The following is a 26,217-nucleotide window of genomic DNA, read 5'->3' as shown; positions in this document are numbered from 1 at the left end:
GTATCATTAACCTGATGGACATTAATGGCAAAGAATTGTCACTCCGTTGAAATAAAGTTACTGCTACACTAGAAACTGATGAGGTATATTGTATTTGTTTAAAATATTTTTAGTTAAATCCACATAGATTTATGGACTATATTGACCAATGTTATTTTCATAATTTCACAAACATCTGTATTTATGAATAAAACTAAAGAATTTCTAAGCAATATTTTCCAAAAGAAAACATTATTTCAAAATCTTTCTGTGATATTAAAAATATAGATGACTGTATCTCCATTTCTGTACTTTCCTGTCCAACCTTAAACTACCAAATGATTTACTTACTTCTTTCATTCTCTCATACAAGAATTTCCATAAATATTTAGAATAAAAACATTTTAGCTTTAAAAATATAAAATTCCCTTTGGGAACCATTATCAATAGAATTTCTTGAATAGTCATTTGTCAACTATTTTTCAGTATAGAATATACACCAAACCTTACAAAGTTAACATTTAGTCAGTTTTCTTTCTGTTTTCTCCCAACAGTCTGATTTACATATGCTTTTGACAGAAGGTATATTAAACAATAAACACATATTTATGATACAGAGATATATAGTAAGTTATTACAAAAGATACTAGGTTATGTATAGTATAAGAACATCAGATACAAGAAGTATTGCTTCATTAATTTGCAAAATGTAGAAATATGTATCTATTAACAATAAGGTCTATATTAACTTTGTTTTAATAGATTATTTACTTTAAGGGTAATTTCCTATTTATCATCTATTAGTAATTTTTCTTTTCCTTCCTCTGACCATGTCTAAAATCCCGTGGGCTTCATGAAGGCTAAGATTAACCTGAATGTAAATGAATTTGAAGATCCAGGTGAACTGGAGGCAAATTCTACCATCTGAAACTCATTTATATATTCCCAAACCCATATGTAAATATGTACAAACCTATTTTTGTATACTCTCACATGTTTTACAAACACAGACTGCAAGATCTCTTGAGAACTGTCTTTAAAAAAAACTGGTATCTTGAGTAACTGTGGTATAGTCTTGAATCTGAAAAATCATTATTGCTGGTAACAGGAAGCATGAAAAATGTGGAGGTCAGCAGCAGAGTGGTGGACATTACATTCTTGCATCTCAAAACTAAATATTCTATGTGTCAGGGTGCTTTCCATCAGTAATACTCTGAATCTAAGTATAAATTTTACTACACTCATGTTATAGTTAATTCTTATTTATTAAGCTAAGTATAAAAATCTAGTGTTGACTCATTGGATTTTTAAATTAACTATTACTAAAATTCACACCAAGCCGGGGCAGCAAGATTTGGACTCAAAGTCACTATCATATCACATTCTGATCTTATGTTGATCTACTTTATTCCCCAAACCACCAGTTTTAGTTACCACTGTAGGCAATGATATAAGAAAACTTTGACAGGCTTAGAAGGAAGAACTTTGACAGACTGTTGATATGTAAGGAAAACATTTACACACACACACACACACACACACACACACACGCATATATACTCAACCACCTCTATATATAATTGGCTCCCCCAAGTATGGGTTTGGTTATCAATAAAACAGATCTTCTTCATGGGGAGGGGGAGTACAGAATGGGATGGAACACCACAGGAACCACAGAATGCAATAATACTGGGATGTTTCTTGCATTAGATAAAATAAGGTCAATGTTTTTTTTTTTTTTAAACAAGATTGCACTTTAAATAGTGGGAAAAAAGAGAGAGAGTATGTATTAAATAATATGGTAATACCTAAACTGAATTAATATATTCGTGGCAAGTATTACTATAAAAGGAGTTACTGTTAACTTGTACTGTGACATACGCATTAGAAGAAGCAGGCACTCACTATATACTTAATGGTAGAAAATAGCCAGATGAATGTATAATCAAAATGTATAAAAGAGAACCCCACTGACTTACCACCAGGCCACCCCCCTCTGTAAATGCTTACATTTTCTAAGCCCAGGAGCACAAGAAGTGGAATTGTTGTCATGCCTCCTTGAATCCATTCCTCCAGAGAGACTGTTCCATCATGATCATAGTCAATTTCTTCCATCATTTCATGAAGGATCTGGAGGAGGAGAAACTTGAAATAAATCAATAAAATAAATTTCATATGACACAACAAAGTATTGCACTGAATTGGTTATAATAAACTGTGACTAGCAGCTAAGTAGAGGGTTGAGGTAAATATCTAAATAACTCAGTACCATGTTAATCCTATTATTGAGCATAGAGTACCTTTGCTATGATTTCAAAAACCTGACTACTTACACTGATCAACTTTTATAAATAAATGCTTAACTTTTTAATATTTTGTCACTGGATGGTACAGCTTAAACAAGAAGGTATCTCTAAGCATGAAAGTGATCTTTAATTGCTTTCTCTAGATTACTTTAAAAAATTCAAATATATGCCAGATAATGACAGACCAAATTAACTTCACGGCAAAGAGCTGAAATAATTCTTTGCTAAGTGGTGTGGGGCGGAGGAATTAAGTTGCTTTTAACTGCCTATCAGAACGTAAAGGAGCCAAGAAGTTAAACAATCAAATAATTTTTTGATTAGATTTCTTTTCTAAGGAAGACTCGCACAGAGTGTCCTAAAATGTTCTCTGTAGTGTCTGTTTGTAATATATTTATCTCTCAGCTGCATAGTGCTAATAGTAGCTGTTAATTCGAAGGGTTGTTGTGAGGTCAAAGGTGCTAATACATTATAAGTATCTTTGAAGAGTACCTAGCACATATAGTAAGTGTAATATGGGTGTTGTTACTGTTATATTTGCTAATATATATTACCCAAACATATTACCCTTGGCTGCTGGGAAGGCAAAGTACCTGCCATCTAATGGCACCGAAGTGGCAAACATGGTAGAATCCAGTGAAGGAAGTAACTCAACACCTTTATCTAATATGGAACTTTTAATCAATTTGAAAAAAGAAAGAAATACAGAGAGCATTAGAAGAAAAATTTGAAAAGGTGCAATAAATGGAATAACTTGATATGTGGACAGAAGTATTATTTGCCTCAACATCCCTGAACTTAGTGGATTGGTGTCTTTCCTCAGCAAGTTTTTGAAAATCAGATTATTTTCCTTCATTGAAACAAACTTATCTATAGGTAGCGGAAAGAGACTCTTTGGAACAAAGTGATGTTGAAATAATTATTTCGTTACACTCAAAATGAAAGACAAGGGAAATCATTTAGAATTGGGCAAAAGGGCATAAGGTCTCATTAAAAGGCCCTCCCCCTTGAAGACACTCTGATGAACTACTAGAAATGAACAAATGAGGAGAGAAGTAAAACACAGAGTGTTTGTTTCAGAGGGCTGATACTTTCATACTGTACTTAATAAATCTAATGGTAGAATCTGGGTTAGTTTTTAAAAACTCCCTTCAAGGGCATCTCAGTCTACCCTGAGCCATCAACCTGAAATGTACAATTCTCTTTAGTTATTATGCAAACTTACCAGGAGTCAGACAACGTGTACAAATGTACACACATGTTTAAAATGGGGAGAGCTGCTGAATCATCAGGCAGAATGAAGCAGTTACTATGACAGTAAACAGCCAAGTCTTTTATCTTTACTCTTTATACTGCCCACAGAAAGGGCAGACTTCTCAGTATGTGTCGCAAATGATTAACAATGCTATATAGCTTTTTATTTGTATTTTCCAGTAGGTATTTGTCCTAATTAGGCTGCCCAACCACTAACTGTTCCTTCTTCAGAGCATCCAGATCCCTCTTTTCTCAAACCCCCCACCGCCAAATATGGTTATGTGGTGGTGCCTCCTTCTGCTTTCAAAGCTGATTGAAAAAGACCCCCTTCCAGGCTTCCCTGGTGGCACAGTGGTTGAGAGTCTGCCTGCCGATGCAGGGGACATGGGTTCGTGCCCCAGTCCGGGAAGATGCCACATGCCACAGAGAGGCGGGGCCCGTGAGCCATGGCCGCTGAGCTTGCGCATCCAGAGCCTGTGCTCCACAACGGGAGAGGCCACGACAGAGGCCCGCGTACCACAAAAAAAAAAAAAAAAAAGACCCCCTTCCCTCTATTACTCCAGTGAGGACAAGAGCCTTGATTGATAGGTGAATTATTTCACATGAACATAGGAGTGCATGTATCTTTTACATTTACAGTGTTGTGTTTTACACTAACATAACCAGAAAAGGCAGCAGAACTTATGAGTCTTTTGATTTCAGTGAAAATAGTATTAAGATGAATCAAGCGGTATTCTTAGAATTAAATATGTTACCATCTACTTTATTATTCCATATGCAAACTGCAATTTTGTTAATGATACCTGCCACTCATCATGTGCACATCATGTGTGTTTCCATGTTGAAAAATAAAAAAAGGAAAAAGAAAAATCAGCTGAGTTAAAACTTAGAAAACTCTAATCCCAGTAAGAACGGTGCTCTCCCTTTCCATGACATTGCATTGACTTTGTTGTACTTTAACCGCATTAGTTTGCAAAGCAAGGGAAAAGCTATCAGACCGCTCCTATCACATAATCATGCCATTACCATGCTGTTGACTGCATAAATGTGAATTTATGTGGTTAAATAGGCGCTTTGAATTCATATAAAATGTAAAACATTTACATAAAATTGATTTGTATTTACTTAATTAATGTACAATATGCTAAACTTAGTTGGTTTCAAAGAGAAACTAAAATCAATAACATTCTCCCTCAAATATTCCTGTGGCCAAAGTAAAAGTTTCGAATCATGTTTGTTTTAATACACATTTGAATAATGTTGTAACTTTGGTATACATCTATTGAAAATAAGAGGTTTTTAATGCTCTTATAGGCATTGTTAGATACTATTTCTTGAAACAATTTGATTAAAGTTTCCTAGCTCGATCTTTAACTAGCTGCAGAGTTTTGGGCAAGTAACTAACATTTTGGGGCCTCCCAGCAAGCCCACTCCTGGGCATATATCCAGACGAAACTATAACTCGAAAAGATATATGCACCCCTATGTTCATAGCAGCACTATTTACAATAGCCAGGACATGGAAGTGACCTAAGTGTCCACCAACAGATGAATGGATAAAGAAGACGTGGTACATATATACAATGGAATATTACTCAGCCAAAAAAAGAATGAAATAATGCCATTTGCAGCAACATGGATGGAGCTACAGATTATCATACTAAGTGAAGTAAGCCTGACAAAGAGACAAATACCATATGATATCACTTATATGTGGAGTCTAAAATATGACATAAATGAACTTATCTACAAAACAGAAACAGACTCACAGACATAGAGAACGGACTTGTGGTTGTCAAGGGGGAGGTGGGTGGGGAGGGATGGATTGGGAGTTTAGGGTTAGCAGATACAAACCATTATATATAGAATGGATAAACAACAAGGTCCCACTGTATAGCACAGGGGACTATATTCAATATCCTGTGATAAACCAGAATGGAAAAGAATATGAAAAAGAATGTATATATATATATATATATATATATATATATATATATATATATAACTGAATCACTTTGCTGTACAGTAGAAATTAACACAACATTGTAAAGCAACTATACTTTAATAAAATAAATGAAAAAAAATTGGGGGTCTCAATTTCCTCATCTGTAAAATGAATAAAATAGTAGTATCTACCTTGTAGAGTTATGAGCCTTAAATAACACATATGCAAAGATAACAGTGCACTGTGCATAGTAAACCATCATTATCATCTTCTTAATCATCTTCATCCTCTTTTAGATTGAATATTTTAGCGATTTCCATATAAGGAAAATCATGGCGATCATAAAAAACATGTCAGTTCTGATTTTTTTGTGGCATGGTATGACCTTAGCAGTGTCATCAGCAGCTTCTGTTCACTTACACCTATATTAGACTACCATGCAAATTAATTTCCATGAGGAAGAAAAGCAAAAGTTATCATTACTAAGAGCTTCAGAAAACCACATATACTTTTTCTTGTTCAGAATCCACTTTGGCTATTGATTAGAAATAGTAACTTAAGAGTTATCAAAAGGCATATACACACCATTATATATAAAATAGAATACTAATAAGGACCTACTGTATAGCACAGGAAACTCTACTCAATATTCTGTAATGACCTATATGGGAAAAGAATCTAACAAAGAGTGGATACATGTATACGTATAACTGATTCACTTTGCTGTACACATGAAACTAACACAACATTGTAAATCAACTATACTCCGATAAAAATTTTTTAAAAAATCAAATGCCAGTAATATATTAGGATTGCAAAAAAGATGAAAGGGAAAGGGGTCTTCTAGAATGTAGCCAACAGTTAAATCATTCCTATACCTACTGGATTAAGTTCAGTGACGTCCCATTCAAGGTACTCTGCCACATGCATCATCTGACTGATGATATTTTCTAGTTCCTGGAGGAGAGGGAAGGGAAGGGGAGAGAGGGAAGGAAGAAGGAAAATGAACACAAGGTCTTAGTAAGTTCTTCAACTTTGACTTACAGGAATTGATTTGTTCAACATGTAGCTCAAAAACTAAAGGAGTAAGATGATTAATTTTATATAAAAAGTAAACATATGCCTCTTCATTTTAAAGGTCTACTTAACTATACATAAAAGAAGAGCTTAAATATACATTCCTTTGTACTTTGTCTAGAAACCTTCACCAGGAGAGGGCACAACTATACAAAGAAAGGTTTTCTTCCAGGAGAAGATTTTTAAGAAAATTTTTGTTTGGAAAGCAGCATCTGATGAAAGTAGGAGCCTGCATATTTTCACAAAAAGCTGTGATTTTTAAGTACTGAATATCCTGACCCCACACCTTGAAAACAGGTGTGGAAGGGTGGGAGGAAGGGTTTGAGGGCAGCTGAGAGTTTTATTTTTATTCTGATACACTGAGAACATATACTGATGGTTCTAGCCATTTACTGGTAAAATTGGCTCTGCTAGAGGTGTGTTCAGGTTAAGGTTTAGAGGCTAAGTGCATGTACAGTTTATTTTATGAGGGGACAGAATTTTAGTCTGAATTTTCACATTCTTCTGCTCAACATCAACTCTTTGAAGAACTGCTGGTTAATATATATGCCTTGGCTAAATAAATTATAACATTTTTTCATACTGATTTATTTAATGTTTTAATTTTTCTGTATCTTCAGAAAAGATTAAACATACTTTGTGAATGCTAATAATTTTAAGGGTAGTCCGTCCATGACAATTAAAAGTGGTATTTCATAGTATGATAATTTAAAATATAAGAAGTATAAAGAATAAGGCTTGAAAGTATATTAATAAGATTTATTCTACTAAAACCTCTGATCTAATGTACGTGGTTAATATGCATAAAATGAAGAAGAAAATATAGTAAAAGAGGGTTTTTTTTTGGGGGGGGATTCATGGATCCCTCTGAGAAGCTGATGAAAGCTACACTCCCTCTCTCCAAAAATATATATATGGAATCATGAAAATGTTATATAACACAGGTCATCCCAGAAACAATGCAAATATAAATGTGTTTATTACAGATGAGAAAAATTTTAAACACTAATCCCTTGCAATTAGAGGCTAGAATTGTGTGTGTGTTTGTGTGTGTGTGTAACTAATCTTCCAGTTACTTTATCTTTGCTTATATACGCCTTAATGGTTTGGAACCGTTAAAGTCTCTGGATATGTTTGGAGTAACAGAAACTATTTTTGGTGGACTATTGTGTACACATGTGGTACTAGATAAGTCATTTAACCTCTCTGAGACTCAGTTTCCTCAACAGTAAAATGGGTATTCTAATAGTACCTAGTTCATAGAGTTGCTACCAAGATTAAATATGCTGTTATATGAAATACTTTTATCTTATCTGGCACAAGTGATCAATAAACATTAACTAGCATTATTAGACATACTGGTCATTTCTCAAAGTATTAATTTTCTTCTGTTGTGTCTCTAGTATATGAACATAGCCTTTAAATTTCAAAGACAAATGATATCAGAAGGTGTACTTCCTACCTGACAGTGAAGGAAATATCCTGGGGCAGTAAGTTGTATGGAGAAAATCATAGAAATTAAATCCAGACCTTTATTTTAAAAAAGACTAATTTAATCATAAACCAACTTATTTATCCTCAGCTCATTGTTTAATATTGGGAATATAGTTATAAATATTGCTAGTAATCTACTATATGTTAACCAAAAAATGGCCAGAGACCAAGAAAAGCATTTGACTGAATTTTCTAATCAGCTGCCAACCCGTGGCTAAGAGCCTAGTAAAGAAACATTGTTTTAATTTAATTAAAAAGAAAAAGAAAACAAATCTGCATTGAAAATATAATTTGCATTACTGTAGTCAGAAATGCTACAATAAGCCTATTGACATATGTAGAAGAAATCTAAACTTCTAGCCGGGAAATGCTACCAGAAAATGAGCAAATGTATCATGTTACTTAATATTCCTAAGTGGAAAACTGAACACTACTAGGCACTTAAAAATAACAGCATTTGAAAAATTAGAAAGACCCTAACATAAGAAATCCCACAATCGCAGCATCAATTCAGATTGGTGGTCATTTCCTAGAATAGGAATTATATATTTTTATCTCTCTCTGGAGAAACTAATGCACCATTATCCTACTCAGTGTTACATAAATATGTCTCCAACTTCACCGCTTTGCTTGTAAAAGTCTGTTTGAGTTCTGCCATAGAGAGATGCATCAGATGATGAGAGAAACTCATTATCAGAAATAATGTTTATTTTAATCAATATTAAATATATCAAAACATGTGTTTTTACATGTGCCTATGTACTTCAAAATTTCCATAATGTGACGCTTATTCTTTTGTTAATATTCTTATATTTCCTTCATAGAACAGGACATGATATAATATACAAAATGTTAAATAGAAAATACATCATTGGTGGAAACTGAGATGGATATACTCAGGAGGCCCTGATTTGAGACCTAAGAGTCTAACTTCTCCTCTGAAAACTGTCAATGATTTGCATATATTACAAATAAAATAAACATTTAATTATTACTTTCTGTGAGATGGTATTTTTCTTCTATTGATTTTTATGAGTAAAACTATAGATAGAGTGCAAGTTGGATTTAAAATCAGATGAGAAGGGAAGTTTGCTGAAGCAGTTTTAAATATAATTACCCATTTCATCAACATATGTGAGTAATAGTACTTAAAAAGTGGGAAAATAATAAAATGATTGAATCAACTTCATAATTCCTTTAAATTCTACCTGTATTCTTGATATTTTCCTCTATATGTATATGTGTGTGTGTATATATATATATATATATATATATATATATATATATATACACTCACTTTTTTTTCTTTTTAGATCAATGGTCTCATCTTTCTCTTATACTTTATTCAGACAGGGTTGAAGTCTTTTTTATCTTTCTGTATATAAAAAGTCACTTTTTTGTAGTAAAATTATTCGATAGATCAACTGTAATCCTAACAGTTTCCTCAGATCACTTGCTTTCAAAAAGTCAGATGATAAAAATGCTGTGTGAGTGCATGGAAATTATATTGTGTCTTCTGTGGTAATAGCTATAAATTTATTCATTGCATTTTTCAGAATAAACTACTTTGAAATTTTCACAGAAAATTTGAAGAAAAAAATTACCGAGCTGTCCAGGAAGCCATTTCCATCCGTGTCATAGAGGCGAAACATAACTAGAAATAAAAGAGGTGTTGAAAAAAAGATTATAGGTGAGTAAGATCAATGCTAGAATAAGGCATATTCTTTAAATTTTATTTTCTGTCAAAAACAAATACTACTAAATCCCTCCCCTCCTCAAAGCAATTGATTTGGGGATCATTTCTCAAGCTTAAAGATGAATTAATCATTAATAAAAATACTGGATATCAGATATAAATTCTACCAATATTTGTTATATAGCTAGAAAACACTAAAAAGTGCTACTGTCTGTTTAAATTTGTATTACAAGATAATTAAATGGAAATTCAAAATAACAGATGAGAAGGAATTCAGACATTCAGAGTCTGAATATTAAAGGACAGAGTGGATAAGAAGAAATAACTAATTCAGAGGTCTGGAAATCAATTATAATTTGGAATCTACCATCCACTGTTATGTGAGCTTAGTCAAACGCTGTTTTCTTATCTATAAAATAAGGATAATCACCCTGTCATAAGACACATATTTGTTAGGGATAGGGGTTAAGAGGTACAAACTACTATGCATAAAATAAGCTATAAGGATATACTGTACAAGACAAGAAATATAGTCAATATTTTATAGTAATTATAAATGGCGTATAATCTCTAAAAATTGTGAATCACTGTTGCACATCTGAAACTTACATAATGTTGTAAATCAGCTGGATATATGTATATGTATAACTGATTCACTTTGCTGTACACCTGAAACTAACACAACATTGTAAATCAACTATACTCCAATGGAAAAAAAAAAGACATTTGTTGTGAAAGTGAGATGATATACACAAAGGTGTATCAAAAGCTGTAGGTCACTACACAAATATAAGCCATTGCTTTGATTAATCCTTAAGCAGTATGGGAAAGGAAAAATTAGTGCAAAATAAGGGAATTTTCCTGATAGGGGATGCAAAGACATAAATGGCATTATTATCATGGGTATAATGGTGTATTTGTTTAAATTGGAGATGTAGTTTCATAGGGTAACCACTCTTTGAACTAATCAAATGAGGAAAAAGACACTATTGGCTCTGTGCTAGGGAGCTCAGGAAAGCAGGATGGCGGAGGTCCATGCCTGGCCTGAGGATTCCCTTGTATAATTCACACACCACCAGGAGACTACAGAAGAGGCTGCAGGTGCCGTTTTGAGATAAACAGAGAAGAATGACACAGCTGTAAAAATAGAGGAGTGGAAATGAGGGTTTGTGTTGGGTTTGTATAATTTCCTGGAGAGTCTTGATGTCTGAGGTCTATAATATTAACCAAAGGCATTGACAACTAGGAGACATAATTATGCAATGACCTTAATCTGTAACTCATTGTTATTTTTATATTTAAAAATAAGTATTATATTTCAAAAATTCTAAGATGTTTATAAGATGCAAAACTAGTCTGCACATCACTAAAAGGAAAAAAATGCTGCCAATCTAGCTAATGTGTTCTATTTACTGTAAAATGGAAACAGACTTTAAAGATGTTGAAATGTAAGGGGAAATGTATACCTATTGAATTAAAGGATAGAATGTTAGATTTGCTAAAGAATGTAAATATCTTGATTTGCAAACCATGATAATTGTTCTCTGTTATATATTAAGTGAGAATAAAATTCAGAAAGAAACAAACAAAAAAACTTATCACAACATGGATACTAAGCATTTCAAGATTTTCTAGTGTAGCATAAAATGGTAAAAATACCTTTTTAAGTGGCAAGAATTCATACACCATTCAGAGAAGGGGTTAAGTACCAGGAGCAAGGCAAGAATTTCCAAAACCTAACTATATTTTAGAATGAGGGACACTTGTGACTCTGCTAATCCTTATTGGAGTAAATGAGTGCTAAACCATTTCATACAGCTCAGGTATATGGACAATTACCTATGTCTACTGGTAAATCTTGTTGGAAACATGAGCTCAAAGACGTACACACAAGTGGGGTGGGTGTGTGGTAACTGTCATTCATTTTGGGCAGCATCTGAAACATCTTCCTAAATTCTGAAAGCCAGACTTTATAAAGCACAATAACAGATGAAAGGCCAGATACCTTCCTTTACTAGCCTGACTTGAAAATAAGGTTTGCACATGACCCAGCCTCTACCAAACGGAAGCACAAGCCCATATGATTAATCAGATGCTAGTGACCCAAGAAAAAAGGGGCTTCACAGAATCCATGGTGATGAGAGGCAGCAGCAACAGCAGTAATTGAAGAAAGGGGTGTGTGACAGGGATGGTAGCACTGAAAGGTGCTCTGTCTGTCCACAAAGAAGCAGTGATGGGTTGTCTTATGTATAAGAAAAGAGTTATAAAAACTATCTTTACTTACAAATGATATGTTTGTACATTTAGTTTGTACAAAATTCTATTGAATCATCAAAAAGAATTGGAACTATATATATACACATTTCATATATATATAAGAATTTACATAATGTATATATATATTAGAACTTACGTAACTGATATGTAATCTATATCTTATTATTAGAACATATATCATATGTATTATATCTTATATTAGAAGTTATATAACTATATAATTAGATCTTATATAACATATAGGTTATATGTTTTATATTAGAAATTGTATAATGTATAAATATTAAGACATATGTTTATATATAAATATACATAAGTATATGTATTTAGTGACACAGTAGGATTAAAAAGTCAATTGCAGTTTTACATACTTGCGAAGAACAATTAGAAAATGAAACATAAAACATATAATTTACAATAACATCCAAAAACCTAAATATATAAGATAAATTTATCAAGAGTTGGAAAAGACCTCTGTGCAAAAAATATAAAACTTCACCAAGAAAAAATATAGAAAACCTATATAAATGAAAAGATGTATTATGTTCATGAATTGGAAGATTCAATATCATTAAAATGTAAACTCTCCACAGATTGTTCTATATAACAGATACAATCTCAATAAAAATACCAGTAGCTTTGTTTTAAATATTAACATGGCTGATTCTAAAACTTACATAAAAATAAAAAAGACTTACAATACCCCAAACAACCCTGAAAAGGGAGAACAAATCAGAAGGATTTACATGACCTGACTTCAAGAGTTGCTAAAGACCAAGTGAATCAAGATAGTGACATACTGACTAAGGGCTACACAACAGAACAATGGGAAATACGGAATATAGATAGAGATCCACACACTTATGGTCAACAGGGGCCAAAGCAATTCAATGAGATAAGAAAAGTCTTTTCAAAAAATGATGATGGAACAGCTGGATGGATATTCATATAAAAAAAAGTACCTTGACCCTTACTTCACACCAAACATGAACATTAAGTCTAACTGAATTTTAACTTCAAAACTAAAATTTTTTGAAACTAAACTTTAACATTAAAGCAGAGCTATAAACCTTCTAAAAGAAAATACAGGACAATATCTTCATGACCTCAACATAAGCCAATATGAACCATCAAAGATTTTTAAAAAATAGGTAAATTAAACTTCATCAAAATTGGAACTTCTGCTCATTAAAAAGAAAAAAAAGACTATTAAGAAAATAAATAAGCCAGCTGCAGATTTGAAAAAAAATTTTCGGAACACATATATCTAACAAAGGACTTGTTTCTACAATATATGAGCAAACCCTAGCTCAGTAATAAAATAGCAAACAACCCAATTAGGAAAGAGGCAAAAAATCAAACAGATGCTGCAAAAATGGAAGAGAGGTGAGTAGTCAGTCATAACAAAGTACGCAACATCATCAATTGTAAAGAAAATGGAAATTTAAACCACAATTGGAGACCATCATATGCCTTCTAGAAAGACTCCACAATTCAAGTTTTTTCCCCAAGGCCAGTCTACCAAAGCTGCTTACCTTCTCAGCCTCTCAGCTGTCTAAGAATTTACAGTTTAAAAATACTGGCAAAAGCCTGGCTCCCCGCTCCCAGAAATTTAACCCACAAATCCAACTTGCCTTGATAATTTCCTAAAATTTACAAACAGATTTTTTTTTAAATATTGAGTTTAAATGTTCTAGTTGTTTCTAGCAGAAAAGTTGGTCTGAGAACACTTTAGTGTTGTATGAAGTAGAAGCCCTAGTATACTTTTATATTAATTTATACACACATTAACAGAAGTTAATGGCTGTCTATAAATCCTGTCTAATTCACCAAGGAACAAAGTTGAAGAACTTTAAGTTTTAGTTAATAATTATAGCAATAATAAAAACAGTATACATATATTGAGCACTAAGTATCTTGTAGTCTAAATCTCACCAATTATAAATCAATGATAAAACTTTCCTTTGATTCTGATGCAAGAGAGGAATTCTAGGACTTTAATTTTCAGAGGTAAGTCTACTTTCCTAATTTAAAATTGTAGTGGGGTCATGCAAAACAGGAAATATTGAACACACATATTTACTTTGCCTTTCTATTGAAGGTCCACTACAGTAACAGTAAGGGATGAAATAGGCATAAACCCACAAGTACAAAGAAAATGTGAGAGGAGACAAGAAAAATAAAATTTTAGAAGCTGGAAAACACATGGTGACTGATATAGAAACCTGAGAAATATAGACGTAAGCTGGTAGTAAAGAGGAGGCACAGATTCACACAGAAAAGGAAACATAATCTTCATGAAAAGAAATTAGACCTTTAAACACTACCCCTCACAGCTTGCACCTGAGGGTATGCCAGCCCTCTACCTTAAAGAAGACTGGATCTTTGAGCTTTACAGCAGTCAAGCCACAGGGACTCTGAGTTCAGGGTACTCAGGCATTCTGATGGTAGGGGTCCAATACCAAAGAGTGTAATCATGTGAAAATGGATATACTGAACATTGAGAAATATAAGTCCCCTTCCTCAACTCTAATGAGTCAGACTTAAACCTCACCTACCCACCCACCTACCCACAACCACCAAGTAGTTGTTTCAAAACAAAGTAATTTGGAAGAAACCAGCAAAGCAGCGAGAGGGGAACCTTATAAATAAGAGGGAAGATTCAATCCATAAAATAAGAATAATAGCAAATAAGGATGGTGCTGACAACAAAAAGGATTCTCTGTGAAGTGAAAATTATGCTAGAAAGAGTTAAAAAAAAAAAAAAAAAGTCATCCTAGATGTAGAAGATGTCCCAGATGTCAAATGAAAGACATAAAAGAAAAGAAGTTGGAAAATAGGAAAATTAAAAATTGTAATAATTCAAAGTTCTGTCATGGAGTTTCAACATCTAAAAATAGTGATTTCAGAAAGACTGAACAAGTAAAATAAAGGAGAAGGTAACTAACAATGAAAAGATGAAGGAGCAGATGGAGAGCACAAGTTTCCAAACCAGAATTTATGGTGGAGGATTTAGGAATTGATTAGTTATATAGGAATAAAGAAACTAATCAAATAAAGAGGAAAAAAGGCAGTTATTAACACCACAGAAAATAAAAATTGTTTGGCTTGGTAAGCCTATAGAACCTTTCCCTTTTAAAAGCATATCTGGGGCTTCCCTGGTGGCGCAGTGGTTGAGAGTCCGCCTGCCGATGCAGGGGGCGCAGGTTCGTGCCCCGGTCTGGGAGGATCCCACGTGCCGCGGAGCGGCTGGGCCCGTGAGCCATGGCCGCTGAGCCTGTGCGTCCGGAGCCGGTGCTCCGCAACGGGAGAGGCCGCAGCAGTGAGAGGCCCGCGTACCGCAAAAAAAAAAAAAAAAAAAAAAGAAGCATATCTGAATAATACTGATAAAATTAATAGTGATCGTCAAACATTAAAATATGACTATTTTTTCCTTAGAATTTAAAAGTAAAGTTAGTCTCCAAGGTCAAGTGAATCATTGAACAAAGAGGTTTTATTTTTAAAACCAACATATAAGGATATAGATTTTTAGGTGCAAAAATAATTTAAGCCCACTATTAAAATTATTCTGTCAACATGATAGCTTCCAAAGGTGGTTACCTCTTACGAAGTTACAAACCAGTTTAACTCACTTTTTTTCTATTTTTATGCTCATGCAATTACACTTTATATAGAAACAATTATGTGCCCACACATGAATTTGGTTAAAAGCTCAAAGGAAAGGCAATTACTCAATATGAGGGTAATTCTTTATATCTAGAATTTGTTTCTTTTCCAAAAGATTTGCAAGTTTTTAATCTATTTTCCCATAGAACATGTTTTTGTACTTTGTATAATATGTTATTGATATGAAAATATTATTATGGAAATTGTTTTTAAAGATTAGAAAGTATGTATTTTAAAAGACATTTAACCCAGAATTCGTTTAACTCACAATTTTGTACTGTTTTATGTATTTTAAGACCTATCTAATAAACCACAAGGGCAGAGGTGAAAATCATTTGCTTGGAGTTTTTGACATCTAATATAATGGTGTTATACTTTCTTCTTTTCTCCACAAAAGAAACAATAACCTAAACAAGGAAAGGCAGCTTTTCAAAATAAAAAGAGCACCTATACAGCAGGTCAGAAATCATACATTTTAGTCACAGATAGCTAAACTGGTGGTAGGTGGTATAATTAATAACCAGTCTCTATGGGCTTTAATTTTTTCATTGACAATATAGGAAGGTTACCTAGATGATATTTGAGAACTTTTCAATATTAAATTTCAGTGGTTCTAAGATTAATACTAGACAAAGCAGTAACTTTAACATACAGGGTAGTCCTCATTATCTGCATGTCAATTATGTGTTTTTCTGGACATTTTCCTACTGATTTCTTTTTAGTGATATATTTTCAGTAACTGTAAGCTAACTTGAAGTTATTCTAGCTAAGTCATTAATAATTTGATAAACACTAACCCCAATGTGAATGCCACATTTATACTTGAAAATAGAAGTATAAATTTAGCACTATTTGATGCCTTCAATAATTCACATTATCTTCCTCTTGTCAAGCACTAATAGACTTCAATACAGTTCCATTTAACTAGCATTTATTGAGCATCTATCTTTGAAAAACACACATAATAAGTGGTAGGTGCTAGAGTGGGAAGTTATACACAGTGCAATGGTATAAGGAAGGAGAGTAAAATAATCTGATTAGAGATGGCAAGAGGACTCATGATGTGAGCTAGGCTTCAAGTGTAGACTGGACTGGGTCTGATATACACTGGGAAAGATATACACCCCTAGCAAATGCACATTATAAGCAAAGGCATGAAGGTGGAAAAGTTCAGGGTTTGCCTGATGATTAAAAAGTAGATTCATATGACTGGGACATTTTTGTGCAGGTCATAGCCAAATGCAAGACTGGCCAAGTAGGTTGGGGTCAAATTGTGGAGCCAGATTAGTTTATGGATGCTAAGTTAAAGACTTACTTTGATGTATTACTCAATAGGGAACTACAAAAGGGACACATTCTTCCTGAGTCAGAAGAAGAGGAAAGAACAGGTATAGAAGTGGACAAGTTTTAGGCAACATGAGAGGAAGTTACAAGAATTTACAGCTAATGAGTGAGATGATGATTAATTAGGTAGGTGTTTGAAGCAACACAGCATCTGAATGAACTTTTAACTAGGAGAAGTCAATGACCAGAGAAACACTGAAGGCACTGAAGGCCAGCTGAGGTTTTGAGAAGAGTTCTAATCCACAGAATTATATTATTATTTCACAAAATCTCTGGCAGCTCAGTATATGAACAAATAAATTGGATGTTCAAAACTAAGTGAGAAGGAATGATTGACCTCACAAATTACAGGGTCAGTCTACATTTGAAGGGGTGGGAGGCCCAAAAGCAGCAAGCAAGTTCAGGAGGAAGTGAAGTGGTCAAGGGGCAAGAATTCTTAACTTACTTTTATTTCATTTAACATGCACATAAATGTGAAGGAATTTATGTGAGCAAATATTGGTTCATTGAATTCTCATAGCAAACATACAAGATAGACATTATTATGATCCCAATTTTACAGCTGGGGAAGCTGAGGCCTGAGAGGTTTTAACAATGTGCCTGGGTCACTCAGATAGTAAGGGTCAAAGCTAAGATTCATTCAGTTAGTGAAATGAAGAGTCCAGGCTCTTGAGTGCTGTGCTATGCTATATTTAAATTCAAAGTAGAAAAGTAAAAAGTTAAGTGAGCATAGGCTGTGGTCAAAGTAACATACTAGAATTTAAATTTATAGAATAAGAGCAGTCTTTGGGAATTAAAAGACTTGGGGTATTGCAACAAAAGTGGGTGACTGAAATAAAACGGAGTTGAGGTCACAGAATTTGAGGAATCTAAGGAGACTCAAAGAGGGATGTATTGAATGGCTCTCCATAAAGTACTGTAGTGGGCTTAAGGTGAAGAGGGCAAACCAGACCTGGTACAATGTTCTTATCTATGCACCTCGATGGTTGGTAACTCCCACCAACAAGGAGACATAAAAAAAAGAATGCCTCCACAACTTCAGGACACACACACACATGCATGCACACATACTTTCCAAGGGTTCGTGGGAACAGATAAATAAATACCTTCTACTTGACGGGGCCTCAGAACTGGCAAAGACCACAGTGAGGCATTAGGATTGAGTCAGAGATTGAGTGAACGAAAGCAAGTTGAAGAAATGGCATATAATCAGTGGAAAGTTCAAAAGCTTTTGTTTGTTAGTTTCCCTTCAATGAAAAACAATGCTTTATTCTAAACATTTTGTAAATACCTGGCAGAAAAGAGAGGTGGGGGAGATTAGAAGTGGCAGTAATCACTGAAAAGATTTATACAACATTGTTTTTTGGGGAAAAAATATTTAAAACATGTCGTTAATTTATCTAATAACCCAGGTAAAAGAAGGTATCAAATAATGCCACCATCAATTCCAAGAACAATTGTAGTTTCAGCTGAATTATGTGTGTGTGTGTGTGTGTGTTTTCATTGGACTGAAGGAATTGCATAAACCAATGCTTCTCAAAATGTGGTCCCTGCAACATCAGCATGACCTGAAATGAAAACTCTGAAGTCCTGTTCCAGGCTTGCTGAATCACATATACTCAAGTTGGGGCGGAGCAAGCTGTGTGCTCATAAGCCCTGCAGGTGATTCTTATGTGCGATAAAGTTCAAGAACCTCTGGCCTAAGACAACATGTCTGTACTCCTTTCTGCTTAGCTGCTTAGAAATTGAGATTCAAAAACATCGCTCACCTGCAGAAGTTAACTATATTAGGTGCTTGATTATATCTACTTCTGTGTTAATTTTAATTATTTTCTTCTTTTCTTTCCTCTAGTATATATTATGTTTAATAAGTCATAACCATTTTGGAAATATATATTAAATTAACAACCATTAAATTTCTTTAAAGACATTGAAAAAATTTTTAGAATCTATAACTATAATATACTGTATGAATGTTAGGACTTTGTAAATGTGCAATTGTAGAAGAGAAAAATGTATAAGTACATGGCTAAGAAAGTGGGCGAAAGAAATGGATTCTGATTTAACTGATGTAGGAAAAAGCCAGGCACTGGCATTTAAAAAACCAACCAACCAACAAACAAACAAAAAAACACAAGCTCCAGAAGAGTAAGGAAAAAGCCAGGCACTGGCATTTAAAAAACAAACCAACAAATACAAGCTCCAGATGAGTAAGGACCAGGTTAAGGTCCTCCAAACTTGAGGACAGTAGAGAAGAAAATTAGAACATAGCTAGAACCTTAATGAGCTTCTGAAATTGAAATGCATTTTCTTTCAAGAGTCTGGTGAAAATCACTGAAGTAATGCCAGGTGGTAACAAGTCTGTCTATGAGGAAAGTCTAAAGAAATGGTTAAGAAAAAAAAGAAAATGCAGCTGAATGGTATAAGCTCAAAAAAGAGCTGGAAAACTTAAAGAACCGAGGGAAGGGGATTGATAACACTGAAGAGAGGTAAGTGGCAGGTCAGGCTCAACTTGATTCATCAAGTGTTTCTGAATCACTTGTGGGTTAACATTCTGCATGGCAACTGTGGACGAAGACTGCTGAGACACAGATTCAAACTGAGAACTTACAACATACCTCTTAGGAATTCTACCTTAAAAACAAAATACTTGCAGTTGACCTAAAAATAATTAAACTGGAACACAAAGACCATGTTGGGGAGAAGTAATGGTGCCTTTATTTATTCTCAGACCTGGAATAGAATCTTTTTTTTTTTTTTGCGGTACGCAGGCCCCTCACTGTTGTGGCCTCTCCCGTTGCAGAGCACAGGCTCTGGACACGCAAGCCCAGCGGCCATGGCTCACGGGCCCAGTCGCTCTGCGGCATGTGGGATCCTCCCGGACCGGGGCACGAACCCGTGTCCCCTGCATCAGCAGGCGGACTCTCAACAACTGCGCCACCAGGGAAGCCCGAATCTTTGTATTTTTAAAATCATTCCAAACACAGTCCTAATAACACCTGAGAAAACTTTCTCTCTGGCCATTACTTCAATAAAAATTCACTAAACATTAATATTTATTTTGGAATGAGAGAGATTTCTGTAGGTTCTTAGGAATACAAATAAATCTTGAAATGCAAATATTCAACATTTAGAACTAATAAATATGTATTTAAAGAATGATGTTAATATGGTTTATTCATAACTTAAGCAGGTGTTACTATTAAATAATCATATTATATTAAATTCTTTATTAGTAAGAGAAATATTATCTAATTTACTGTTAAACTAAACATGCTACACAATCATAATTCTGAGGTGTCACAATATTCTACATTTACTTTAGAAATGTCAAATTTAGGATTCATTATCTTTACTATCATTTCAGTGGCAAAAATATTTAATTCATTTTAATGATATCTAATACAATCAGGTTAATCAGCTTATTGAACAAGCCACCAGCTCTGTATTTAGCAAGGGCTTTGGAGATAGATTATTAAATGATTGGGCTTGCAGTAAAGGTTTGAAAAATATTTTCTTGCCTTGCAATGAGTACAGTTTGCCACCAGAGAGAGCTCAGTCACTGTATTTTATTAAAGAGAGCATATTTCCTTTCAACTAGATTGAAATTCTCTATCTGAAACGCCTGCTACATGGTAAAAGAAAAATAAAAGCTATTGTTTAATTATTTATAATATTCAGAGTCAACTTCTAGAAATGAAACTCTCATGCTTGGCATTTAAGAAATTATTTGTCCACAGCAACGACGTTAGTGCAGAAGGTTTCAAGGAAGATTTCCAGAGAGAAGGGCTCAGGTTGCCTATGGACAGTGAATCCTTTTTCTGCCTAATGGGAAGATCTCCTACGTACTAGAAATAAGTGTATTTTCAAAACAACACAAAGGATACTTTTCAATATCGTCTGGTTACCAAACTGAGCAAATTCAAAAACAAAAACCATCAATTGATAAACATGCTCAAGAAATACTCAGTAATAAATGGACCTTGATCAATAATAACCTAAAACTGATAGATTCTTAATATCTTTTAATTGCCTGATTTTCAATTGGAGGATTTTTTATCATTATTAACCAAGGTCACTTTATTTAATAAGAATGTAAACAACCACAGTATATACAATGTTAAGTTTGTCAATATCCAGTCCTATCCCCCACCCCAACCGTGATAAGTAAACTAAATGAAGAAACACATACACTCCAGTTTATCCTCAGGTCTTCCTCTTTCAAGGAGAGACAGGTAACAGACAATATCCTTCAGGTGGATTACTTCTGGGGAACACGTATTTGCTGGAGAAGTACGGGGAGAGGTGATGGCACCTTTATTCATTCTCAGACCTGGAAAAAAAGATTTGTCTTCATATACTTAAAAATATTCCCAGTGTTCTCAAACAAAAACCAACAAAGGAAATAGAGAGATAATGCCTAGACCATGTAGAGAAACTCTATACTTCTTAGGTGTAAAATAACCAAATTCTCCGGTCTCTAGTATAACAGAGACAGACATTCTATGATTCTTTTTTTTTTTTTTTTTGCGGTACGCAGGCCTCTCACTGTTGCGGCCTCTCCTGTTGCGGAGCACAGGCTCCGGATGCACAGGCTCAGCGGCCATGGCTCACGGGCCCAGCCGCTCCGCGGCACACGGGATCCTCCCGGACCGGGGCAGGAACCCGTGTCCCCTGCATCAGCAGGCAGACTCTCAACCACTGCACCACCAGGGAAGCCCTCTATGATTCTTTTAAGTAATGGAGAGTTCTTTGGGATTTGGGGACATAGGGACTGCTCTGCCTACTCACTGGATGGTGTTTGGGCCAGAATTCTATTGCCCAGAGTTAGCTGGTAGACAGATTTCAAAGCATGAAGAAATACTTTGCTATTCCACTTTTCTCTGCCTTAGGCAGTGACAGCTGTAACTCAGCTGGGACGACTAAAAAATGGTCTTTCACAAAAAACTGAAGAAATAAGTCTGTCACAATATGATTTATATACTGATGGTCAGGAATCATTCATACATAAAAACATGTATTTATGTCAAACAGTTGCCAGCACCATGAATAAGACATCCTTTTTGCCATCAAGGAATCTGCCCATGAATAAGAGAAAGAGAACATAAACAAAAATCTGGATAAACATGACAGATTTAATTAGAGAGGTAAGAACATACAACTGTAGTTTGGTTTGAATATGGTCCATACTTTATTTATTACATCCATTCATTGTGCCTATTCCAAGACAAGGGTAGAGAACTTGAATATATGTGCACAACAGCTGATGACTGCAGATTATCTGGCTGATGATAATTAAATCGAAAACTCTTTCACAATAAATAGTTCCATCTTACAGAGAAGTCTCTGAAACCAGATCATATGTATCTGACAAGACCTCAAAGTAAACCCCAATTATCCTTTGAGGTCTATTTGGTCATATAAAAGGTATGTGGGTTAGATGGCTGATGGGCTGAATGGCTACTTGATTCCTAATTAACCAGGAGTTACTGGAATGCAGGGAATAATCTTAACCAAATACAGTTCTACAAGCCTGTCATTCATCAGCACACCTCCACCTGACCACATCTCTTGCTCTGGTCTATCTCTTTCCATGTATAACTTTGACTGAACACCTGTGATTTCCTTCAGCCATTTCAAGATATCCAGGAGTATAATTTAATGCATTCTGAAAAGTCAGCAGTTAATTAGTTTAGTAGTCGCAATGTTACTACTAATAAAATGTACCATTTATTGAATGTACACTATGTGGCAAGAACCATGCTGGGCACCTGAACACGTATCATTTCACTTAATTCTCCCATTAACCCTGTGAGGGGAGATTGCATTAATCCCATTTTACAGATGAGAAACAGGCTTAGTGAGATGAACTGCCCAGAGTTTCATAACTAGCAACTTTATCCTTTTTATTCTATACTAATAGCTTATAGATTATTTTTGTTCAAGGCCAATAGTAAGGAAAAGAAAAACAGTTTACATCTTAATCCAGCACAGATAACACACACACACACACACACACACACACACACACACACTAGTAGGTTTCATAACTGTGCCAATGTTTTCTGTGTTAACCTATTTTCTTTTCTATTCCATTTTTAAAATTCTGTCAAAGACCCCTTAAACTGAATTCATTACCCATCACGGGCCACAACTGACAGTTTGAAAAACAATGCTTTACATCTTTCATTTTTTTACCAAAGTCTTCTTTATTTCAAAAACATCTCTATGCTTCACATTGATTCCACTTCTGTTTATAGTTATTGGAAAAGATATATATATATATATATATATATACACATATTATAAATGGATTTCCTCCCTTAACAAGTGTCACTGTATATCTGATACAAACGAACATAGTCACTTTTATAAACCAAAGGCAGAGAACAGAAGACAATCCTGAGCTTTGAAAAGAAAATACCTGACTAATTCTAACTAATCATCTAAAGCCTAGCCAGCTGCAGAAATAAGCAGTTTCAACTTATGATAAAAGACATTTTGGCACTGATCCTTCACATGACCATAACTTCCAGACTCGGAGAACACAGCCCTTGAATTATGGTTGGATAAACTATGACCTAACTCATCCTGCCTGATGAGCTAATCCTCTCTTCTATGCTCCCCACTTATGGTACTGAAATGATTTAATCAGCTTGATTTAATTCTTTTATACAAAAAATTCAGCCTAAAACAAGAATAAAAAGCATGTATCATCACATTCATTTGGAAGAATGCCAAAAGGTATACATTTTCACTTATATATGTTCACTTATGATCATTTGTATATGTAAAATGAAGCTTATGGTATTTCATTATCAATTTTCATAATACTAAACACAAACATTTGGAAAATATGAGTATAATTTTCTGTTTGCCTTTCCTGTATGTAATGTACATACTGAATATGAACATTAATGTATAATTTCAACTTAACACTACTTCTGAACCAGAAACATATTACTATACTAAAATTATTTTGTTTGACAAAATGAGTTGACTATTTGCCATTTTCTGTTCATGATAGGTTGTAAACACAAAGTTGTATCATGCATTGAATTGTATCATAGTTTAACATTTAAAAGAATTTAAAGGTTATTTTAAAAAGAAATTATGGGCATATATGACAATACACAATGAAAAACTAATCAGTTTTTCCTTAAGTCCAATTTCAGCTAAATTTGAGAGGCAAAACATATACTTTTAGCAATGATTTATAGTGTGCATCAGAGAAACAAAAATAAAATGTCAATGACCTTTACCACAATTACTTTACAACAAAACAATTATAGATCTGGACCACTAAATCTTGACGTGTTGCGTTGAAAAAGCCTATAGGTTTGTTTCAGCTCCTAACCCCCTACCCTAGATCAGCCCACTTTCTCTTAAGTGGTGAAAATGTTTCCTTATATTTTCATTTAATATTTTGAGAGCAAGCCCTAGGGCCTCAATCTGTCTTCAGAGAAGTTGTTTTTACACCCTATTCTACCCTTTCAAAAAATTTTTTTTTCCTGTCCCTCAACTTGGCTGTAGCTCTTTCCCAGTATTTACCTCCCTCTAGGAAAGTTCACTTCCCTGAAGAAAAGTCCTTTTCCTTTTAAGCAGTTTGTGCTAAGGCTTATACAGGACACACACGAGACCATGCAACTGGCAAACAGGACATAGCAAGCCTGGTTTCTTGGCTGAAACTCCTCAATGAAACGAGATGGTAAATGGAATCCTACACTCCTCTTTAGCAGTAATAGCCTCTGAAGAAGAGGTTCAAAAGTCTACTTCCCTTGGGACTTCCCTGGTGGTGCAGTGGTTAAGAATCCATCTGCCAATGCAGGGGACACGGGTTTGAGCCCTGGTCCGGGAAGATCCTACATGCCCCAGAGCAACTAAACCCATGTGCCACAACTACTGAGCCTGTGCTTTAGAGACTGCAAGCCACAACTACTGAGCAAACGTGCTACAAATACTTAAGCCTGTGTGTCTAGATCCCATGCCCCGCAACAAGCCACCGCAATGAGAAGCCCACGCACTGGAATGAAGCGTAGCCCCCACTCGCCACAACTAGAGGAAGCCCCCGCACAGCAATGAAGACCCAACACAGCCATAAATAAATAATAACTTAATTAATTAATTTAAAGAAAAGGTCTACTTCCCTTTAACAAAGGCCATTTTAACCCATCCAAGCATCAGTGAAACTCTCTCTTTAGAATTGAAACTGTACATGAAGCTAGGTAAAACACAGTGTGGTTTTTTTTTTTTGGCCTCAAGTGGTCAATATTTGGCTCTGAAGATCATGTGACTGACATCCTAATTTGCAGGTTCTCTGACTTGCCCAAGGCTATGCTTCTTTAAATATTTTCCCACAAAAGTGACCCATATATACCTATACACATATATATTACAAGGTACAACAAAGTACAAAATAAAGTGAAAAATAGGCAAAGTAGGGCCTCCCTGGTGGCGCAGTGGTTAAGAGTCCACCTGCCGATGCAGGGGATACGGGTTCGTGCCCCGGTCTGGGAGGATCCCATATGCCGCGGAGCGGCTGGGCCCGTGAGCCATGGCCGCTGGGCCTGCGCATCCGGAGCCTGTGCTCCGCAACGGGAGAAGCCACAACAGTGAGAGGCCCACATAACGCAAAAAAAAGAAAAAAAGAAAAAAAAAAAAATAGGCAAAGTAATTAGAGTCTATTAGTTTTATTAGCAATAATTATCTTGTACTTCGATGGCATTTTTCTGTTTTTATGATGATTATATATATGTATATAAACATATATATATAAACATTATTCTCTTCAAAGTTTTAACTACAAAAAGAGTTAGCGTTAGTCAGACTGAATATTGCCTATGATTTTCATATTCTTCAAGCACACGATTTTCATTGTATTCCAATACAGACACTCCATTTCTTAAAACAATGACCTAAAAAGTTTTATTCTAATAGATACTTTTAATTCTAGTCTCAAGGTTCAATTGTTAGCAAATCAATTTTGGGTACATGTTCAATTACTGCCTCTGCTCCAGTTTATTTTATTTTCAAACACTTGCATTCCAGATAATGAAAACTGTAGCGTTATCTCCATTGTTTCCCTTCATCTATTAAAATGAAATATTCAAAACTGTTATTATTATGAAATAATGACACGGATTAAAATTCTAAACATATAAGGCAATAAAACACTGTGGTAA

At 34.6% G+C, this 26,217-nt stretch overlaps 1 protein-coding gene across 6 annotated transcripts in view; it reads right to left on the bottom strand.

Annotated features, from left to right (window-relative positions):
• Window positions 1–26,217, bottom strand: part of DGKB (diacylglycerol kinase beta) — a 653,248-nt gene that overhangs the window by 502,640 nt on the left and 124,391 nt on the right. For all 6 annotated transcript variants that reach the window (XM_060107578.1, XM_060107580.1, XM_060107582.1 and 3 more), the window contains 4 exons: window positions 21,228–21,368; window positions 9,657–9,706; window positions 6,364–6,438; window positions 1,990–2,109 (listed from right to left, as the gene is read on the bottom strand). In XM_060107578.1, the coding sequence (XP_059963561.1) occupies window positions 1,990–2,109; window positions 6,364–6,438; window positions 9,657–9,706; window positions 21,228–21,368 (386 nt within the window). The remainder of the gene's footprint in view (window positions 1–1,989; window positions 2,110–6,363; window positions 6,439–9,656; window positions 9,707–21,227; window positions 21,369–26,217) is intronic.

Source organism: Mesoplodon densirostris, chromosome 9 (genome assembly GCF_025265405.1).
Source record: "Mesoplodon densirostris isolate mMesDen1 chromosome 9, mMesDen1 primary haplotype, whole genome shotgun sequence".
In the NCBI taxonomy this organism is placed as follows: domain Eukaryota; kingdom Metazoa; phylum Chordata; class Mammalia; order Artiodactyla; family Ziphiidae; genus Mesoplodon; species Mesoplodon densirostris.
This window is presented reverse-complemented; position numbering and strand designations above follow the sequence as displayed.